Genomic DNA, 23,333 nt, shown 5'->3' with positions numbered 1-23,333 from the left:
GAGCATGTGCAAACTGAAATTGTTACAATTTAACCAAAGTTAGGCAAATTTTAATGCGGATGCCAAGAGGGACATCCTTAGCACGTCACCCCTCAGCCAAATTTCAAGTCATTAGTTGTCACAATTTTGGCATGAGTGTACCGTATACCCCTCTCTTGGTCTCTTAAGGGCACCCGCTTAGGGTTTTCAGTACTCAGACGTCGCCTCTCTTAAGTGGAGACCTGCATCTCTCTGCATCTTGATGAGGATTTTAAGGCTTCCCTTTCCAAATCCCTGCACTTTGATATCCTTGGCAAGCCAGTCTACTTAAAGGCCAGTCTACCTGTGCTTTATTTTCTGTCGGAAGGCTATGAACAGCATATAACCATCAGTTACAAGTTATCATGCTGCTCTTTCTAAGCAAGCATGTTTATTCTTAAGGCAAAAGCTTTGAAGGGGGAGGAGTTCCTTCAGTCATGCTAAAAGCTTACCATAGGTTACCCATTATTCTTATAGGGCCCTAGTAGGCCAGAGTCTTTCCAACTCTTCCACAAGGGTTTGAGCCCACTTGGACAGAAGGTCCTGTCTGTTTGCTAGATCAGAAAGAAGTCAGTTTAAATGCAGCCCTTTTCAGCCAAAAGCCCTTTCTTGGTTTTCCTAGTCTCTTGTAACCCAGTTTGAGTCCCTGTATGCAAATACCCCAGCAGGTGGTACCTGTCTGGTACAGTGACTGATTCTCCTTAATCACCCTACAGTGTTTTAGTTCCTGAAGGAGCTTTAGTAATTCAGCCCATGGAGTAGAACACAATCATGCATATAATTGCTGGCCCACAGTGATACACATAAGCATGATATAATATGTTCCCCCAAAAAGACTGCATATAGTTGCAATATCTGTCACAATAGTCACAGGGTTTAAGGTCAGATGGGACCACAAGATCAGCTAGCCTGACCTCCTGTATGTCACGTGCAACCAACACCACCCAGCACCCACACGCTAAACCCAACAATTGAAATGTGACCAAAATGTTACAGCCCACAGGACACTAAACTGTTATGTGCCACAGGCAGAGAATAGGAGGGACTGAGGTGCACCAATGACTTAAACCCCTGCAATGGCATGGAATTGATTAAGTGAGAGATACCCAGATGACTCCAGCAAATGACATGCACCACATGCTGCAAAGGAAGGTGAACCCCTCCCCAAAATCACTGCCAATCTGACTTGGGGGAAAATTCCTTCCTGATGCCACATGGTGATCAGAGCATGAGGATGTTAGCAAGAAAAATCCAGCTAAACATCTTGCTGCAAAACAGAGGGACATGAGAGCACTTCAGAGAAATGGTCTGAAGAACTTAATACATGGAAAACATCCTTTTCCTTACTTTCATTTTCATAAACACCTGCATTGTATTGGCTGAAATTTTCTAAAAAACATTAAGCCTGAGGCAGACACAGCCAGTGTGGAAAAATTCAACCCAAACAGTTTGCAAAGTTATAAGCAGCTGAAATTAGGTCTTACAATGTAAAGAGTGCTATGAGCCTAATCTATTATAATCACATGATATCTGTATGAAAAATAACATTTTTATACGTCCCATTAATCCATTTCCTGTGAGGCTACTTCTAACATTCTAAGCCTTTGAGCAATTTCATATAGCTGCATTATAAAGAATGCTGAAACGGAAATATTCCCTTCTCTCTCCCCCCCCCCCCCCCCAAAAAAAAATCTGTAACATTTCTCTCAGAATTACACTAGATGGGGGTGCAGAACAGATAGTAATCAGTCCTGGACCAATGACATGTTTAAGGTTTAATATCCCACAACCCATTAGGGCTAGAAATAGTTCTGTGTATCTGGAAAAAGGAGAATCCACAATATCAAATGGGGTACATCACTTATTTTTGGTTGTGCTAGCTAGGTCCATGATATATCAGTCCTTAAAGTCACAATGTTATGTACAGAGGCTTCAGGAATGTATTGGTTGTTGCTGCTTTTTGTGTAAAGCATATATAGTTGCCCTCTGGCTCCTCTAGTATGAGTTCTTTATTGGTGGAAAAAGGTTGAAAAATAGTAGCAATGACATTACAAAAAAATTTTAGAATTTTTTTTTTAAAATTATTTGGCATATGATCAATAAATGATGCTGTGGTGTTATGCAAAGGTTTTATTGTGATGATATAAATCTCACTCCTCATCCCCACTGACTAATTATCCATTTAGTAATGTTTTTTAATAATGCTGATAAAATGTTTATACCAAACCATCGTTTCTAATTTAAAGAATTGTTAGTGATTTCTACCATTCAGTGAATTATACTTTTTTTCTCCCCCCCCTCCTCCCGCCCCCCCCTCCGCCTAGGTAAAAGTAGCAGGCCTGAAAATAGTCCAACTCCAATGGAAAACAACAGGGAAGAGGTAGGAATAAAGTATATGGTGCATTTGATTTACAGTAACGCTGGTAATGCAAAAATGGCTGGTATAGAAGATACTGATTAAATTTGAATTAAAATCTGTATTGGATTACACTACCATATCTGCTGAATGTGAAAGTTGATTAGTTGATTAACTTTTTTCCTAAAAGTTGAATTAAAAAAACACAATATAACCTTTTAAATGTATATGAATGACATCCATTATGACTTAGCAGCAATTAAGCATTCACAATTTAAAAATAAAAAGTAAAATAATAAATTCAATGTGCTTTCATAGTTTTGACTATTTCCGTATTTTTCCTATGGTCCTTCATAATGCATGAGTAAATGTATACTTTGTGGAAGGTATCATACTGTACTATCATGAGGCTTCTAACCACTATTAAATCTTTGCTGAGAAGTAGGGAGCTGCTGCAATTTTGGGAGTTCTTATGGTTGAGGATTGGCAAATTGCATAACAGTTAGTTATACCCCTTTTCATGGAAGTATTAGGGCTGTCAATTAATCACAGTTAATTCACACAATTAACTAAAAAAACCAAACCCCTAACTGTGACTAAAAAACCCAAACCCCTAACTGTGACTAAAAAAACAATTGCGATTAATTGCAGTTTTAATTGCACTGTTAAACAATAATAGAATACCAATTGAATAAATTGAAATTTATTGTAAATATTTTTCGATTTTTTTCTACATTTTCAAATATATTGATTTCAATTACAACACAATACAAAGTGATCAGTGTTCACTTTATTATTTTTTATTAGTTGCACTGTAAAAAAGGTAAACAAAAGATACTGATTTTCAGTTCACCACATACAAGTATTGTAGTGCAATCTCTTTTATGTGAAAGTGTAACTCACAAATGTAGATTTTGCTTTGTTACATAACTGCACTCAAAAACAAAAGAATGTAAACCGTTAGAGCCTACATAGTCCATTTAGTTCTACTTCTTGTTCAGCCAGTCGCTAAGAGAAACAAGTTTGTTTACACTTATGGGAGATAATGCTACCCACTTCTTATTTATAATATCACCTGAAAGTGAAAACGGGTTCGCGTGGCACTTTCATAGCCGGCATTGCAAGGTATTTATGTGTTAGATATGCTAACTTTTCATGCTTCGGCCACTATTCCAGAGGACATGCTTCCATGCTATGATAGGTTCTACTCCATAATGATCCAAAGCAATTCAGACTGATGCACGTTCATTTTCATCATCTGAGTCAGATGCCACCAACAGAAGGTTGATTTTCTTTTTTGGTGGTTCGGGTTCTGTCCTCTGGAATTGTGGCTGAAGCATGAAGGGACATACGAAGATTTAGCATATCTCACACGTAAAGCGGGCAGCATTATCTCCCATAAATGTAAACAAACTTGTTTGTCTTAGCGATTGGCTGAACAAGAAGTAGGACTGAGTGGACTTGTAGGCTCTAAATGTTATGTTTTGTTTTTGAGTGCAATTATATAACAAAACAAAATCTACATTTGTAAGTTACATTTTCATGATAAAAAGATTGCACTACAGTACTTCTATGAAGTGAACTGAAAAAAAGTATCTTTTGCTTACCTTTTTACAGAGCAACTATCTGTAGTCAAAAATAATATAAAGCGAGCACTGTACACTTTGTATTCTGTTATAATTGAAATCAATATATTTGAAAATGTAAAAAAAAATAAAATCCAAAAGTATTTATCATTTCAATTGGTAGTCTGTTATTAACAGTGCAGTTAATCACACCCTCAAGTGACTCACGAATATTGGTGATATGCTCTTGAGTGAGCCACACCCAGTCTTTAGCCCAGAAACTTATGAAGTGCAAGCCTTAACTGTTAAATGGACCATTTGGGGTGGGAGATTGCAGGGAAATAAAATCTTATGCAAAGGTCCTCTACTATTTTTAATACTTCCTCAATTTCCTGCAAATTTGGTGCATAAGAAATATGGTGTATGATTCTGTGAATTTCTCAAATCACAATAATATTCCTTTATAATTTCTGATGCAGTGTATGCTTGGTGGGGTTCAAAGTATACATTAATTTTAAGAGATCTTAATCCAGTAGTAATTTATAAACTAAAAAGTCTCATAATTGAACCCAGCTAATTACAACACTACATTTACAAGCAAAACTTTAATTTTTGTTTTGCTGCCCTTGATATGAAATGTAGTATTAACAAGAAATGGGATATGATTGGTTTAAACCCAGGTAAAATTTGACTTCTGAGTTGCTGCTGTATACCTAAGAATCCAAGAAGTTAATTTTTGTTGATGTATGTTCTGGTCACACACTAACAGATGTTTGTGACTTCAAATTTTTCCTTGTTTTTAGGGCAATAGCTCTTCAGAAAGATCCAAATCTTTAGGATCATCACGTTCAAAAAGGTTAGTTTGAAAAGGAAGATGTGAATAATACTCTTTGTAACTAGGTGCCTTCCCTAACTTGGTCTACAGAAACAATCTACGCAGGGCCGGATTACCATAAAGTGTAGATTGGCATGGAGCCATGTAACCTCAGGCTGATTTACACCAGCTGAGGAGGCTCACTGTGTCAAGTCCAAATTTACTCCCTTCCTGGAGTATGGCTTTATTAACAAACTCTTCATGGTATCTTGTTTTCTATCTCAAGGCTCATCAGGCATAGATGCTCATTGGGTTCCTCCTTCAGGACTACTCACCCCACACCCAGGATTTTTTTCCCTTGGAAAAGTCATTTCTTTGTATCCAAGTGGGGTAATGAGTTTACCCTGTCTCAGTGAGTCAATAATACCCAGTTTACTCTTTACCAATAAAATCAATACCTGGTAACAGTATGGGGTGTTCCAGGCGTACACTGCCAGTCTGATGCACTTCAGTTTATTAATTTTTGTTTGCTCTCTTTCAAGAAGTAATGCACTAAGGTAATTGCTTATCAGTTTGTGCCTAAAAAAAACAAATTCTCAGTGTGGCCAACAATAACTGCATTTTAGGAACCTTACGCTGATCACATTCCTTTGTGTCTTTTGCTGTCTTATGGTAAACCTTACAGTTCTGTCCTTCAGATCCTTTTAAAATATGTAAAACAAAACAACATATCTTTTCTCTGGGGGGATAAAAAAAACCCTATGTATCTCTAAGAATAAAATTCCTCTTCTGTTGTTTACTGTTGTCACTCTTGCCCAGTCTATTTCTCTCTGCTTCATCATCTCATGCAGTTTAAATTAGATTAAAAAATAGAATTTTAAAATTACAAGGTTCCTGATCCAAGGAGATTATTTGATTGGAAACCACCATATATACCTAAATTGCTATAAAATATTTATCATAAATGTGGATTTTTTTCTGTTCATACAGGAAACCTACAGTTGTAACAAAGTATGTTGGATCAGATGATGAACAAACCCTACCTGAAACTGTAAATGAAGATGTTTCAAATGAAAACTCAGAAAATGATGTTGATATGAAAAGCTTACCTAAAGGTAGATCATGCGTTTTCTGTGTGTCTGAATTTTGCGAATTAGTGTCAAGACTATGATGGAATATGCATAATAGCCATTAAGGGAAACGTTGTATACTTTGTCTGGTTTTATTTATTTGTTTATTTATTTAATGTGCCAACCTTCGCAAGCAGGATATTGAGGACCTACTATGATTATAGCATCCAAAAGGTTAAAGTATTTTGTTTTTAAATGTCTACTTTGAACCCCACATATATAAATCACTGGATCTACCAGGATGCACTGATTACTTAATTCAAAATATGCATTGAAATCCATATTTTTGTGGAAATAAAGACAACATGAAACAGGAAATGGTATTTTGGTTTTGTTTTTTTGTAAACATTCTGGGTAAAATTTTCATAGGTATCTAAATCCCATTTGAGAATGGGACTGAGTTCTCGTAAGTGACTGACTTTTTGAAAAATTTACCCTTTGCTTAAAAGTATCAGAGGTTAGGCCAGATCTTGAAATATGTTTAAAAACAAAACAAAAAAAACCCCTTGTCATTATTGGGTTATTTTTAGGTACACTACATTTAAAACACCCTCTACACCATATTTTTAGTTTTAGCGTGGTTTAAAAACAACAACAAAAAAGCTTGCTTTTCTTAGCTCTATAAAAGCCACAGTATTGCAGAGAGACCACTACTGCCCCTTGCGCCAGAAGCAGTCATTGCAGGGTTATTTTTACAGAATGTTGTATTACTGCAAGTTCCCAGGAGACACAGGATTGAAACCCAGCTCTAAATATGAAATTACACTTTTTTTTCTTCCTGTAACTTTGGTTAGCACTGTTCGGTTTTGTTTAAACATTAGTAAATTTAAGAATTTTATAAAAAAGAAAATGAGATTTTGTCCTGTTGGTCAGGGAGGGAAGAAATTTCTCTGGCTTTTGAGAGATGCTCAGTTAGCTGTCCTAAAACTTCTGGAGTCACAGAACAGTTGCATTGCAAGCTCACCCTCATTGTCTCACTGTTATGCTTTGTTCTGTTTTTCATGGACTGCATCTGGGGGTAGAGAAGATAGTTTGCTCTCCAGTGTTCATTCAGTTTTTGATCTCTGTCCTACAATTGCAATATCAGTGCCAGTTCGATGTGTTTGGTATTGATATTTGTAATATGGACACGTGCAGTAGAATATGTGTTGTTTATCAGTCAGTCGTCATATAGCTTGTTGGGGAAAAATATATGCAATGTTGGTTTTTATTTAAACAGGAGTCTTGCACTTCACTGGAATGTCACTTGGATATATAATGGTTTCCAACTTTTAAATGAAATCATTCTAGGTACAGTGGTTGTACAACCAGAGCCAGTGCTGAATGAAGACAAAGATGATTTTAAAGGGCCTGAATTTAGAAGCAGAAATATCGTTAAAATGAAACCTGAAGCTCCCAAAAAGCGTGGAGGTAAATACATTTTATAACATGTTTAAAATGGGTTTAAACTATCATTTATAGCCACATTTGGTACATCCAACAATTGTACATATTTCCTAAAAATACCTCCACTCTTCTGGCCTTTTAGTTCACTATGGGTTCTGTCCTGCTGAAATTAGCCTCCATTGCTGTCCCTGCAGTGCAGCACTGAAAGCTAAGATTAGTTTTTGTAAAATCTCCTGCCTTGGGTAGCCATAGCATGCTTCATTAGGTATTCTGTATAAATCTTTTTCACTCTATTCCCAAGAGTTTGATTCCACTCTGCTATTTTGCCATGTCCTTTTTTAGGGAACAGTGGCATACCATTGCAAACCCCCGAATTAAAAAAAACCATGGTCGATCTGGTAGCCTATGGGCTGAATCTCACCTGCAGGATAGTTGCGTCTGGCCCCTGAACACATATTATAGAACAAAATGGCATCCTCTGCATAGTGAGACCTGGTACATACGGTACATCCAAAGACAGTGTGTGGAGGATGCAATTTTGGACTTCTTAAGGCATGCAAGTATAACTGCATGCCTTAGTAAAAATGTCATGCATGCCACTGCTAGGGAATGATGTTGGAATTCCACTGAATGTATTTTCTGAGGCTCCAAGAAATCCATACACATGTAAGCAGATATAGAACGTTAGTTGGTGAGGAAGATGTTTCTGTTTTGAAATCCCAGATGAATTTAATTTCTTGGCACTTCTCTGGCTATTGGTTATATACCTTAGGTCATCTGTGGAAAGTTGTTATGCCAGCCAATTTTCCTCGACCTCTACTAGGATTGATATGCAAGTACATAGGTGCTAATGGATAATATAAGTTCATCTTTTATGGACTTGGCAAACAGAAAAGAACAAGCAAGAGGCCATGCATAAACTAGTCTGAAAAAAAATAATAAAAATAAGTGATTTTACATTCCTTCCCCCCCTTATAGTACAGGCAGTTTTGTAATTCACATAGGAAAAATAGCAATCAGTAACTTACTCCAGCCTAATTACTCCTTTTTTTAGTATATTAGTTTATATAAATAACTTTTTTCTTCTTCATATGTAGTTTGGGTATTTAATGGGAACCAAAAAATGATGACTATGAAAAAGTTTACTTGCTCTTTTGTGTGTGCATGTGTGAGGTTTTTAGGTTTGTTTGTTTTTTGAACATTGATCTTTCCTCTAACTAGATTGGCTAATTCAAGGGCCACATGGTTTATTTTTAATTATATTATTAGATGTTACATTCAGGACAGAATTTCATGGTTTTGTCTGAAGTGATACAGGGCGATCACTGAGGTCGTTCCTGCTCACGGCCACATGGTCCGAATCGGAGCCTCTACTGGTCTCTTGTCTCTTGTGAGGTACTTTTTAAAACACAGGAAAAAAAAGACTCTTTTATTCTTGTAAATGGTATTTTTGTTTTTTTTATGTAGTTTTAGTGTTAGTAGTAGTTTTTAGTATTTTAAGGACATTGGGACGCCATTTTGCCAGTCTCCCTCAACTCCTCTAACACCCATGCCTGGGTACTGGATTATGCTGAAGACACTGGGGTTCAAGAGCTGCGCTGTCTGCCCTTGCTCGTTCTCAGTCAGCAACAAGCACCAACACTGCCTTTATACATTGTATCCAAGTGCAGCATCTGCCTCTCCTTCTCAAGCCATACCCAAGAAGGCTGGGTTCTCCACCTCAAGAAGCACCTCATGGAGGTTGCCATGAAGCTGCAGTTGGATCCAGATCAGGGAACCCCCTCGTAGATTGGTCTGAGCAATTGAGGAGCGTGCCTCCTACCACGGAGCTCCAGTCCGGTTCTGCTGGTACCAGTGCTGTGGACCCCGGGCCAGGGCCTAGTCGTGAGGGAATGTAAGAATGGCAGTAAGTTTTCCTCCAGGCCTAGGAAGGATACTGCTTCATCCACAAGTTCTGTCCACAGGGAAATGGCACGTTCCAAAGCTCCCAAGCATGATAAAAAGTTTCAGAGACCATTGGATCTGCTGGTTCCATTCACTGAGCCACGTATGTCTTCTAGGTTGGCACTGCTGGAACCTTTGGTTCTGTGGCAGTCCTCTGTTCGGTTCCCGTTCTGGCTCTGGTTCCAACTACAGTGTGTACTGCTGACACCAGGGAGACTTGAGTTGGCCCCTGAGCTTCATGAGCTCTTTGTTATGGAGGAGGTGAGGTCTCTGTGTTTTCAAGTGCCATCGCCTTCTAGGGCAGTACGCTCTCTTACATTAGACTTGCCTCTTACTCTATGGCTTCCATGGTTCTGCTGGTGGCCCTGGGGCTTCTTTGGGCATGGGCATGGGCAGGGTGCTCCGGGCAAGTGGTGGTGGGGGGGGCCTCGGGGCTTCAGCCAGCCTGGGGCTCCTTTGGTGGGGGGGGGGGAAGGGACACACACATTCGGGGCTTCTTGGGGAGGGGGCACTTGTCTCTCGGGCCACAGCCCGGGGGTCGCAGCTGGAAGTGGCAGAATTGGGGGTTCCACCCCCTGCCAATGCTGAAGAAGACGACTGATCTTAGAACTGTCATCTTAACTGCTTCATATGCAAGCCAAAATTTCATATGGTCATGATAGCAGCCACCATTACTTTGTTAGAAAGAGGCATGTTGTTTATGGCCCTTGATCTGTAGGACGCTTACTTCTACGTGATATCCATTCTACCCACAGATGTTTCCTGAGATTCACCTCAGGCCTTTGTCACTTCCGATACAGGATTTTACCATTCCAAATCACCACTGCTCCATGGGTCTTTACCAAAGTTTGCTTGGTACTGGCAGCCCACCTCTGGTGCCAAGGGATCCTTATAGTCCCATCTCTCAATGATTGGCAGCTAGCAGCGTAATGAAGAAGGGAGGGTTGCGCCTTGACCTCCGTGCTGCTCACACTCCACTCCTCTTTTGGGGTGAGTGTAAACATTGAAAAATTGCCTTTGTCTCCTATACAGTCCCTGAAATTCATTGGGGCCTACATCCATGCAATCTTGGCATAAGCCTACCTACTTGAGAACAGGTTCCAGATCCTATAAGAGCTGAGTTTCCAAGGTGATTTTGAGTCCTTCTGTTCAGGCCAAGACTTACCTTTCTCTTCTTGGCCACATGGCAGCTGGCACATATGTTACCCCCTTCACTCGTCTCCACTTTTGCTGCTTACAATTGTGGCTCCAGAGGACCTGTTCTCTCACATGTCACACCATGGACTTCCTGCTGACTGTTTCCCACGAGGTTCTCTCCTCCCTCAAGTGGTGGATAGACCCAGGCCAAGTCTACACCAGGATACCATTCCTTCCATCCTCACCAAACACAACAATCATCACAGAGGGGTCACTCGTCGGATAGGACGCCCACATGAATAAGCACATGATTCAAGGGAGTTGGACTGCTCTGGAATCCCAGGTGCACATCAACATTCTGGAATTTCGGGCCGTGCAGAGAGCGTGTCCTGCATTTCTCCCATCTATCCACTCCTGTTATGTTCTCATCATGTCAGACAACACCACAGCCGTTTGCTACATCAACCAACAAGGGGCCTGCATTTGTGTGGAGGCAGTTCGTCTTTAGGATTGGTGCATTGCCCACAAGATCCTTTTGTTGGCAGTAGGGATGTAAAAGTGTAACCAGTTAACCAATAAGCATCAGTCTTTCAGGTTTCATCTCATCGTTAACCCAAACCAATGAGTCTCTGAATTAAGTTTAGAAGTGTGAGCCAGAAGGGTGGTGATGTGGTGGGAGTCTGCTATTGACCACCATACCAGGGGGATGAGGTGGACGAGTCTTTCTTCAGGCAACTAACAGAAGTTACTAGATCACATGCCCTGGTTCTCATGCAGGACTTCAGTCACCCTGATATCTACCAGGAAGTTTTTGGAAAGTGTAGGGGACAATTTCCTGGTACAGGTGCCGGAGGAACCAACTTGGGGCAGAGCTCTTCTCGACCTGCTGCTCACAAACAGGGAAGAATTAGTAGGGGAAGCAAAAGTGGATGGGAACCTGGGAGGCAGTGACCATGCGATGGTTGAGTTCAGGATCCTGACACAAGGAAGAAAGGAGAGCAGCAGAATATGGACCCTGGACTCCCTCAGGGAACTGATGGGCAGGATCCCTTGGGAGAATAACATGACGGGGGGGGGGGAGGAAGGGGGGAAGGAGTCCAGGCTAGCTGGCTGTATTTTAAAGAATTCTTATTGAGGTTGCAGGAACAAACCATCCCGATGTGTAGAAAGAATAGTAAATATGGCAGGCAACCAGCTTGGCTTAACAGTGAAATCCTTGCTGATCTTAAATGCAAAAAAGAAGCTTGCAAGAAGTGGAAGATTGGACAAATGACCAGGGAAGCGTATAAAAATATTGCTCAGGCATGCAGGAGTGAAATCAGGAAGGCTAAATCACACTTGGAGTTGCAGCTAGCAAGGGATGTTAAGAGTAACAAGAAGGGTTTCTTCAGGTATGTTAGCAATAAGAAGATGATCAAGGAAAGTGTGGGCCCCTTACTGAATGAGGGAGGCAACCTGGTGACAGAGGATGTGGAAAAAGCTAATGTATTCAATGCTTTTTTTGCCTTTGTCTTCACGAACAAGGTCAGCTCCCAGACTACTGCACTGGGCAGCACAGTATGAGGAGGAGGTGACCAGCCCTCTGTGGAGAAAGAAGTGGTTAAGGACTATTTAGAAAAACTGGACGAGCACAAGTACATGGGGCCGGATGCGCTGCATCCAAGGGTGCTAAAGGAGTTGGCGGATGTGATTGCAGATCCATTGGCCATTATCTTTGAAAACTCTTGGCAATTGTGGGAGGTCCCGGATGACTGGAAAAAGCCTAATTTAGTGCGCATCTTTAAACAAAAGGAAGGAGGAGGGTCCAGGGAACTACATGCCAGTCAGCCTCACCTCAGTCCCTGGAAAAATCATGGAGCAGGTCCTCAAGGAACCAATTTTGAAGCACTTAGAGGAGAGGAAAGTGATCAGGAACAGTCAGCATGGATTCCCAAGGACAAGTCATGCCTGACTAACCTAATTGCCTTCTATGACGAGATAACTGGCTCTGTGGATTATTCCTTAACTTTATTCTCTGTTATTCCTTAACTTTAGCAAAGCTGTTGATACTGTCTCCCACAGTATTCTTGCCAGCAAGTTAAAGAAGTATGGGCTGGATGAATGGACTATAAGGTGGATAGAAAGCTGGGTAGATCATCGGGATCAATGGGTAGTGATCAATGGCTCCATGTCTAGTTGGCAGCTGGTATCAAGCGGCGTGCCCCAGTGGTTGGTCCTGGGGCCGGTTTTGGAGGATGGCGTATATTGCACCCTCAGCAAGTTTGCAGATGACACTAAACTGGGAGGAGTGGTAGATATGCTGGAGGGTAGGGATACGATACAGAGGGACCTAGGCAAATTAGAGGATTGGGCCAAAAGAAATCTGAGGAGGGTCAGCAAGGACAAGTGCAGAGTCCTGCACTTAGGACGGAAGAATCCCATGCACAGCTACAGACTTAGGACCAAGTGGTTAGGCAGCAAGCAGTTCAGCAGAAAAGGACCGAGAGGTTACAGTGGACAAGTAGCTGGATATGAGTCAACAGTGTGCCCTCGTTCCCAAAAAGGCTGACTGAGCATTGCCAGCAGATCGAGGGACATGATCATTCCCCTCTGTTCGACATTGGTGAGGCCTCATCTGGAGTACTGTGTCTAGTTTTGGGCCCCACACTACAAGAAGGATGTGGAAAAATTGGAAAGAGTCCAGCGGAGGGCAACAAAAATGATTAGGGGGCTGGGGCACATGACTTATGAGGAGAGCCTGAGGGAACTGAGATTATTTAGTCTGCAGAAGAGAAAAATGAGGAGGGATTTGATAGCTGCTTTCAACTACCTGAAAGGGGGTTCCAAAGAGGATGGATCTAGACTGTTCTCAGTGGTACCAGATGACAGAACAAGGAGTAATGGCCTCAAGTTGCAGTAGTGGAGGTTTAGGTTGGATATTAGGAAAAACTTTTTCATTAGGAGGGTGGTGAGGCACTGTAATGGGTTACCTAGGGAGGTGGTGAAATCTCCTTCCTTAGAGGTTTTTAAGGTCAGGTTTGACAGAGCTCTGTCTGGGATGATTTAGTTGGGGATTGGTTCTGCTTTGAGCAGGGGGTCAGACTAGATGACCTCCTGAGGTCCCTTCCAACCCTCATGTTCTATGATTCTATGATTAAACTCTGCTGCTGCCATCTCGGCTTCCACCCGCCATCCCAGCTTCTGGCCCAGCATCCAGGGGCTCTGCTGTCACCCTGAATCCAAGGCTCCGTTGCCAATGCGGGCCAGCAGCCGGGCCCCGCATAAGACGTGGGGGTGCTGCAGCACCCACTGCAACTCTAGTTCCCCGCCTATGTGGATTCTTAACAGTTAACCGTTTAGCCGATAGAATTTTAATAGTTTTAACGGTTACTATTTTTAAACCATATTTACATCCCTAGTCGGAAGCATATCTTTCCAGGACTCAGAAAATAATTGCAGACTCTCTTACCAGGAAATTCATGACTGACCATGAATGGGAGCTTCACGACTCCATGGTCACCAACATTTTCGACTACTGGAGGACTCCTGCCTGGACCTCTTCACCTTCCATGGCAACAGCAAATGTAGCCAGTACTGCTCTTGGGGGGAGGGAGAGACGGACTTGGCGCCCTTTCCTAAGGCGATGCCCTTGCCCTCCACTGGTTGGACCAGATCTATTACACCTTTCCTCCCCTACTGCTCCTGAGGCGTGAGGATCCGGCATCCGATCTACAGATGTCACCTCAGAGCTTGGTTTCTGGATGGACATCTTTGCTAGTGTGGGAATATTCATCAGCAGTACAAGAAATCTTCTCAAGTAGCAGAGAGAAGCCCAGAAGGTGGTCCTATAGGGCCATGAGGAAGCATTTCACCTCATGGGCCTGATAGAGGGGTCTTGCTCCTGAATATGTGGACATCCTTCTTTTGGACTGTCTCCTCTTCCTGAAGATGTCAGGCCTCACTCTCAATTCCATCAAGGTACACATAGCCGCTATCAGTGCCTTCCACCCCTCTGTGGAAGGGCACTACCTTTACTAACCCCCCTGACTACCAGGTTTTGGAACGGCCTCCTATGGACTTATCCTCCTGTTCAACCCATCGCTCGCCACTCACACTTCAGTCTTGTCCTCATGGCATTGATGAAATAGCCCTTTGAACCTCTAGCCTTCTGCTCCCTGTCTCACCTCTCCATGAAGGGTGCCTTCCTGGCACCTATTACTGCCGCAAGAAGGGTTGGCGAACTGAGGGACATGATGGCAGATCTCCCCACCCCGTACCATATTCATAAGTGCAAAATTTCCCTGAGCTTGCACCCCAAGTTTCTGCCAAAGGCTTTATCCCGCTTTCATCTTAACCAGTTCGTACACTTAACCTCTTTTCTTCTGAAACCTCATGCCCCAGCGACAGAATACCGCCTTCACTCCCTCGACATCTGCTGGGTCCTGACTTTCTGTCTGCAGAGGACAAAATCATTCAGAAAGTCTCCTAGACTTTTTATCGCTAGAGCGGGAAGAATTAAAGGCAAGCAATCTCCACTCAGAGGGCTTCTAAGTGGGTTTCAGGGTGCATTACACCCTATTATCAGTTATCGGGCTGTCTCCACTCCTTGGGGTACAAGCCCACTCCATGAGAGCACAAGCATTGACCATAGCTGCGCTTCATGACATACTGCTTATGGACATATGTAGGGAGGCCACATGGAGTTCAGTACATACATTCTCTTCCCATTATGCTTCGATGTGAGACTCTGCAACGGATGCCTCATTAGGTGCAGCTGTTCTCCGTTCTATCGTCATCTTCACACCCTCCTCTTAGCTAGGTACCCTCAGTGGAATACACTAGGGACCATCACTTGAAGAAGAATAGGAGGAGGTAACTTACATGTAACGGGAGTTCTTCTGAGATGTGTGGCCTCTGTATTCCAGTCCCACCCTCCTACTCCTCTGCTGTGGATTTCTTGGTTTGCAATGGAGAAGGAACTGAGGGTGTGGTCGGTCCGCCCTGCCCTTTATCACCTCAGACGAAACCATGAGGTGTAGCAAGGGCCCATGCATGTACCAATGGACACTACTACTTTCAAAATCTCTGGCTCTGGATGCATGGTGCATTTATATAACCCTTCAGTGGAATACAGATAGGGACCGCACATCTCAAAGAACCTCCAGTTACATTTATGTAACCTCCTCTTATTACAAATAGATCCTATCAAATTATTTCCTTTTTTGGTGAGACTAGAAGTTTGGTTCATAAAGGTAAGAGTATTGATGTACTAGACTTCTGTGAAACGCATTTGACTTGGTACTGTACAACATTTTGATTAAAACCCCCCGCTAAAATGATATAAAATCAACACGGCACATGTTAAATGGATTAAAACTATCTGATAGGTCTCAAAATGTAATTGTAAATGGGGAATCCATCATCAGGCAGGTGTTTTTCCTACTTGGGGTCCCATAGGTTTTTGGCCCTATGCTATTTTAACGTTATCAGTGACCTGAAAGAAAACCGAATTAGAGAGTATTTGAAAATTACCCTGCATCCCCACTCAGCCACTCCCCTCCCATGTTATCCTGCACCCTCCTCCTATTCAGTGTCCCCCCAGTCTTCTCCCCATCAGCCCTTCTGAACCCCAGTCTGTGACCCCGGCCCCTAGCAACCCCATGTGCCCCATGCCGTACGTCCACCCATGCCTCCTGACCTGGCCCCACAGGCAGGGTGCTATGAGGAACACAGCCTCTTCTTTTCCCTATATGCAGCTGAGGCTGCTCCCTCTTGGAAGCAGCTGCTGTCCCAGGGCCACAGCAGCTCCTGGTGAGTGAAAGATATAATTGCAGGACTTCTCCACAGAAAATACATTCTGCTGAAGAATAAAATATTCTGTGCAGGACATGAATTCTGTAAAATAAGCACTCCCTACAGAAGGTTACCTTCTGTTAAATGGAGTTTTCCTAATATACGACTCTTCAGAAGCAATATATCAGCCCTTCCTCCTTCAGAGTCTATAAATACGCATGAAGAGTGAGGGTCAGAGAATGTGTAGAAGGGTTATGTGACCTTTTATAGTACTATTTTCTAGAATGCTCAGATCCAAGGGCCCCATAATGGTTATACTGTTAAAGGTTTCTTGGCTCCTGAGCGTGCTGTGTGATTCCTACATTGTGGTTCTGCAGCGGTAATGCATTTGGACAACTCAGTTTTTGAGGTAGTAACTTTCTGTTTTGCAATGTTTCATGTCATCTTTATATGATATATTTCCTACAGAAATATCTATAGGTCCCAATACATGCAAGGGATGACTGGGATGTGGAGAGGATAGTTTTGCAGCAACTCTACAGTTTTTCATGTGTCTTCCTGGAAATTCGGTATTTCTTCACATTGGAACCCCTTCATGGTTTTGATTCCAAAAGATATTAATTTTCTCTCAGAATCAATAGGCTTGTATGAACTAAGATGATGCATGAGTTTAACTAAAGGTGTGATAATATTAATGTGTGTAAGGGGGATGATGATAAATTGGTGCAGTGTCACACCTCTAATTAAAATGGTGCAACTTTGTGTTGTCTTTGCTGGTGCTTTCTACTTTTTCATGTCCAGCTGATGGGTGAGTGATCGCTCTGTGTAGATTGCAAAACACTATAAAAACAACAGTGCAGTCTTCTGTAAAATTTTACATAGTGAATAGTATTCATTACTTTGTGGAAACTTAATTGTATTTTTTCTAACATATTTAAGTGAATATAGTACTTGTGAAAACTGCCAAGTTGGTACCCCTGGAAATGAAAACCCTCGTTCTATCCATGAAACAAGCATAGCACAGGCTGTGGCAGTGCAGATTTTCCCCATGCTGACATGGTAGTATGCTTCCACCATATTTTGGAGGGACTATGTCTCTTAACCTCTAGATATAGTGTCCATTGTATCTTTGGCTGTCGTCTAAATGTGACAGTTTCGGTAATATTTTGTGTGTTGTGTAATGGACAGAGACTAGCAACTCCTCTTACATTAGACACCAAGCAGTCATTGGCTGATAATGACTTTTGACATCTATCATCTTGGGCTACATTTGGTCTTGTGACCTAGTTGTGAAAGGCTCTGTATTTCATTAGTGATTGCCTCATAACCATCTAGCTCCTGTAGTTCTTAACTATTCCTTCTTTTCCCCCCAAATAAAAGTTTTGGTTAAACAATGTTTCTGAGACTCTTGCTGCCTGCAGTTGTACTGATAGACATGGCCTCACTTTTTATCTTGAAATATTTTTAGTGATGGTAATGTAAACCATTTTAGCAAGAACACGGACCTTGTAACTTTATTTTAAAAAAACACTGTAACCTTGTAGTATAGCTTGAATAAAAACAAGCATAACAGTCAGAATATTGATATAACCAGGTATTTATCTACCATGCAAATCTGGTGAAATTTTTGTGAGGAGAAGACAGAGTTTTGAATGCTCTGATATTCATGAAAATAGAACACTGATAATAGCATATGTAGTATAAAATCACTGACCAGATATACTAATGGCAATATTCTTTGATTCAGATCTTGTCATGGTCATCCATATTAGTAGTCTACAGTATTGAAATAGGTTGTATCTGGCACACACCTTACTATAGGATGTAGCTATTTACTTTGTGAGCAAGAGAATATTAAACATATATTTCATACTCAGCTTTGGCAGCCCGGAAACTTCTAGGTGAAATTCAGGATTTTAATTACCATTTTCAAAGTGGCACACCTCCGTCAAGAGCTGCTTTCCACACTCTAACCTGCCAGACAGTTTTGTATTCATATCAATCTAGTGAACCAAGCTTAAGGTCCTAAAGGATGAGGCTTGAGTGGGCATGGAGTTCCTTGGTAACAGGATGTCAACTATGGAATTTTACTGCCAGAAATTTGAGTTCAAGGCAATACCATAATATTATAAAACTACAGCTTTTTCCTATTCTTTGGTTCTGACCTTTATAAGAACCAGTTTAGACACTATGGGAGGGATAAAATCTTCAAAACGTTTGAGGAGTTACAGAAATGGTGCAACTGGCCTGGGATTGGTCAGGTCTTCATGTATTCTTTTTATAGATGTGGTGCTGAACAGGATTGTAAAGTGAAAATACCACCCAAATGTTTCTCATCTTCTTCCTGGTAAGCTGAATTGTCAGTTAAGAGATCTTACTATCTTGTCAAAATTAAGGATAATATACTTATTCTGACCCAGATATAACCTGCAGTTCTGCAAGGTAAAACACCATAAATCGTTGCCTCTAGACTAGTACTTAATAAAAATGGGGTTGATCAAGTCAAACTTGTATATCCTGTTGTGAGGTGTTCGGGACTCAAATACTAGCATAGAGAATTCCATAAATAAGAGAACTTATTTTCCTTCAGTGACAAAAATGTGTTTCATGTTAGCCAAAGGAAGGAAAAGCCAAGAGTATACAACAAGGGGTGGAAAGCTGTCTTACTGTACCTATTTTACAAAACCCATCTTAAGCCTGAAGTTGGTTTAAGGATTTGAAATGCCCTTTCCATTTCATATCAAGTACTTTGTTCTAAGAATCCCAAAATATTCTCAAGTCTGTTAACCCACTCTGATGTACAGCTGAACATTTCTGACTCTCTGAATGAGATCTGTTGTTTTCATCTTTCTTTGTAAAGCTTTCTTTTTCTTTACTTATGCCTAACAGGCTCTTAGTCCATTTAAGGCTCTGTCTCCAATTTCAAAATCTCTGAATCTTTGCCAGTAGTCTGTGTTTTGTTTTGGAAAAGTTCAGTAGGTTCCTGGACTCTTTTTGGTATTTGTGCCTGATTCTGTGTATGTGTTTTAAAGCCTTTAAACAAAGTCTCATTTCTTGGATTCACAACCTCCTGAATTGATACAGGCGGGCAGGTTGCAGTTGACATAAGTCATCCTGCAGCCTTCTCCTGCTTTACTGCTTGATACCAACTTAAAACGGTGGCTGTGGGGTTTCTCAGGTGGCTTCTCTTTTTTTCTTGGCAGCGTCACTGCTTATAAGTAAGAATAAAAGTTGTTAAATTGAACAGTTTGTACTAAAAGACCACTTTACAGGTGGAAGCCCTACCACAGCAAACAGGACTAAACCAACTGGAAAACTGGAGCTGGAGCTACCAATAGGATGGTCAAAGTGTATTTTTGTCAAACTGTCATTTTAAATACAGAAAACATTTAGAGATGACAAGATAAATATGAACTTTCAGGACAGTGTGTTGAGCAGAATGGTCTGGAGGTGTCCTGTACAATTGCTACAAAATACTGTTTTAATCTATTTTGATCGCATATAATGCTTCACATGAAACCAGAGAGGATTTTATTTATATTTTTTACTTGTTTCATAGACTTGTGTTTTCCTTATTTCTCATTCAGAAATAAATTTAAAAATCTGAAGGAAATATAATTAAAATATTTATTTATAAACTGCCATGGTATTTTATGAAGAACAACAACTGAAAGTTGAGGGATTTTACTGTACAATGCAGGACCATGATTAAATGTGTTTTTACTGACAATTCAGGTATGTCTTCATAAAATAACAATTTAATCCAAGAGTATAACCTCACAAAGGAAGACATTTCTCCAGGATAAATTTTATCCAGAAAGGAGATAATGGCCCCAAAACGCTTCCTTAGCCTTTTAAGAAAAGGTGAGTGGTTATAGAAAGCTTTCTCGAAAGCTGGGTGGTAAAGCATTAGAGTGGTTTTTGAAGTAAACAAATAATTTGCCAAACCAAAATGTTGTAACAAGGAAACACAATAGTTGTTCATAGATGTCTTTTTAAAACTAATATGTGGTTTATAATCCTCTATAGAGGAAGGACTGCATGGAATTGTAAGCTGTACAGCCTGTGGGCAACAGGTGAACCATTTTCAAAAAGATTCCATCTATAGACATCCTACACTGAAAGTCCTTATCTGTAAGGTATGTAATGAGTGATTTGTACTCCATGTGCCTTCTTACTTAAAAAGTGATCTATCACTACTTGTTTTCTGTGTGTATTGTTTTCTCTTGTTAGCCTTTTAAATTTGCAATGTACATAAACAAGGAAACTGGTAGCAGAAAAGGGAAAAGCAAGTATTAAAATGTTACACGGATAAGGTTTATACACCACAAATGTTTAATTTATTGTGGTTTCTTTAGAATTTATTTTTAAAGTGTTAATAAGTTTGGAATACATCGTGAAAGTATTCTGATTTTGGTGTTTATGGCTTTATATGCTATAATGGGGATCCAAATCACAGTCTGCATCTCCTAAGATGCATAACACAGAAGGCTCAGCACCAAGGTAAAGAAGAAGTGGTGATTTTAAAGACTCTCTTGCACCACTTGGAACTAGGCAGCTACATGGGGTTCAAACAGCCCCTGATATAAATTAGAGCAGTGACAGGGTCCATTCTAATTTATGGCAGCTTTCCCACTGGCTGTGTATGGGCAGCACCACAGTCCAGAATTCTGTAGCACTGATCACTATCAGTAGATCCCCTCCAGCACTGATCACTATCAGTAGATCCCCTCCAGCCCATGTCCATCCCATCATGCCTCTACATTAAAGCCTTTGAAGGAGGCAGTATAGGGTGGCTTACATTGGCCCAGTGCTGTGCCTGCAATGGGGGAATTCACCGATGCCCTGTTGTTTCAATGCTTTTAAGCTGGTTGAGTGGCATATAGGGTCTGTGATGTGGGCTATATTTGGCCTTCAGGTATTTTAGTTAGTCCAGTACTATATCCTTAAGAATTGACACACTGGATTTGAACAGGTCCATCTTGTCCAGTATCCTGACTCAGACAGTGGGCCAATAACAGCTGCTTCTGAGGAAATTAGCTACTTTCTTCAGAGTTTTTGTACAGAATATCCAGTCCACAAGGAACGTTGCTTCCAGTCTCCAGTAAAGCTCTGAATCCTTTCCATTTTGATTTTTTTAATCTTTACCTTTGTAACTCTGAATAGTCTTGTTATATGTATAAGTGCCTAATCTATTTTTTTTTAATCTCACTAAACTCTTAACCTCAATTATGCCTTGTCAGTGAGTTCTGCTGGTTAATTGTGAAGTGATATTTACTTTTATCAGTTTTGCATTTCCTTTCTTTTAAATTCATCGAATGCCATCTTGTTTTTTAATATTATAAGAAGGGAAAACAGATCAGGAATTCTCTATACCTTTCATTATTTTCTATCCCTGTGTCATTTCCTTTCTTATTTGTCTCCTAACTAAGGTAAACAGTGCTACACTTTTCAATATCTCATAATGGGGGAATTCTCCTGTGCCTCTTAACTATTCTTATTGTCTGTCTCTGAATCATGTTTTTGCTATAATTTTTTTTGACATAGGATGACCAGGTATTGAACTCTGTATTCCAGGTGAGGGTGCATCATTACTTCACACACACGACAATATAGGCAGATTACGAAGCTGTTTTTCAGGATTGTGAAGACAGTGGGTACAAGTGAGGGCAGAATTTGGTCTACAGTCTTTAGTCAATTTGGTCTACAGTCTTTAGTCAGTCTTTATTCAAGGAAAACTGATAAGTCACTGGAGCTCTACTTAAATAAAGACTGAATAAGGACTTAAGAATTTGACCTAACAAATTCAGGAACTGCAGCCATTACTATTAATCACGTAGGTTTAATGTTTAGCAGCCTTTGGTGGCACACAAATCTTATTTAAAAAGTTTTAAGCTTAATTTCATAAGCTCTGTTCTGGTACTAATTGCTGCATTGCTAACATCAACAACATGAGGTTGAAACAATAGATAGAATAAAATTCTGCATTCCAATGAAAGTATGTAATTTTGGTTCTTACTGTGGTGCCAGTGTAGCCTACTAGTGTAGATTCAGCCTACACCAACAAAAATTTTTCTTTTGGTTTAGGACATGTGACATCAGCTACATCAGCGGAAGCCCTCTTCCATCAACGTAGTTGCAGCTACACGGGGGTTTTGTTGGTTTAACTGTGTTGGTCAGGGGTTTTTGTTTTGTTTTGTTCTTTTTTTCTTTCCACGCCTCTGACCAATGTAGCTATGCAGACATAAGTGTAGACCAAAACTGAATATAAAAAATAATAGTCAACTTGGAAGTTTTAGAATACAAAAAAACTGTGGCCTTCAAAAGAAGGCAAACATACGTAATTTTCAAATAAGGCTTGTACTATTCAATTCAGAAAAGTCATTGTTTAGGAGCTGCTGTATCTTTTGGAGAGTGTTAAAATTAGTTACAATTTTGTAAACAGCAGGTGAAAATGAGAGAGAACATTTTAAAGAGGTTTCTAGTTTTCATTTATAGACAGTGATCTGAAGTTCTAAGAACATGTTAAGAGTCTGACTTTAATGCATTCATTAGATTAAGTCATAAAGATTTATTAAATTCCATCTCACTTTAATTGAAAAAAAAAATCCTTGTCCACCCATTTTCCTTGCAGACTTGCTACAAATATTATATGAGTGATGACATTAGCCGTGATTCAGATGGAATGGATGAACAGTGTAGGTAAGTATGTAAACACCACTGTAATATTACCCACATCAATTAAAGCAATAATGAAATGCCCACTGTCCAGCCAACAGACCCATAATATTATGTTGCTATTTCAATTTTAAATTTTAATACAAACTAGGAAAACTTAAATATAAGGAAATCAAGTACTTAGCCTTGTTGGTTAAAAGTTTAATATCACACGACAAAAACCTAAACATCAGTTTATGTATACTTAGTTAAGTTTCCAACACCAGCTTTATATTTGTCTTCTGATCATTATCCCATAAATAGCATTTATCAATGGGCCACTGAAGCTCACTTTCCCAGAGAAAACTTATTATTTGGTCTGTAAACTGCAAACCCACTAACATATATATGAGATAGAAGCTAAAACCCTCACTTGCTCTTATGTCATCAACCAGAGGCCACGTTGTCTCATATACTATCCAGATATGGTCCACTCAGAACTTTTGCCTTTGATTAGTAACCCGTAAAATATTATAACTGTTTGATAATTTTTA

The 23,333-nt window shown here is 40.4% G+C and overlaps 1 protein-coding gene across 7 annotated transcripts in view; it reads left to right on the top strand.

Moving 5' to 3' along the window:
* ATRX (ATRX chromatin remodeler) overlaps positions 1-23,333 on the top strand; it is a 140,151-nt gene that overhangs the window by 18,613 nt on the left and 98,205 nt on the right. For all 7 annotated transcript variants that reach the window (XR_005584794.1, XM_039489126.1, XM_039489127.1 and 4 more), the window contains 6 exons: positions 2,343-2,398; positions 4,743-4,795; positions 5,744-5,868; positions 7,174-7,293; positions 20,152-20,261; positions 22,757-22,824. Coding sequence is in view for 6 of the 7 variants with exons in the window: in XM_039489126.1 (XP_039345060.1) it covers positions 2,343-2,398; positions 4,743-4,795; positions 5,744-5,868; positions 7,174-7,293; positions 20,152-20,261; positions 22,757-22,824 (532 nt within the window). In the remaining variant the exon portion in view is untranslated. The remainder of the gene's footprint in view (positions 1-2,342; positions 2,399-4,742; positions 4,796-5,743; positions 5,869-7,173; positions 7,294-20,151; positions 20,262-22,756; positions 22,825-23,333) is intronic.

Source organism: Mauremys reevesii, linkage group 9 (assembly GCF_016161935.1).
Source record: "Mauremys reevesii isolate NIE-2019 linkage group 9, ASM1616193v1, whole genome shotgun sequence".
NCBI classification, from domain to species: domain Eukaryota; kingdom Metazoa; phylum Chordata; order Testudines; family Geoemydidae; genus Mauremys; species Mauremys reevesii.
Note: the sequence above shows the minus strand (reverse complement) of the source record. Positions and strands in the feature narration are given on the sequence as shown.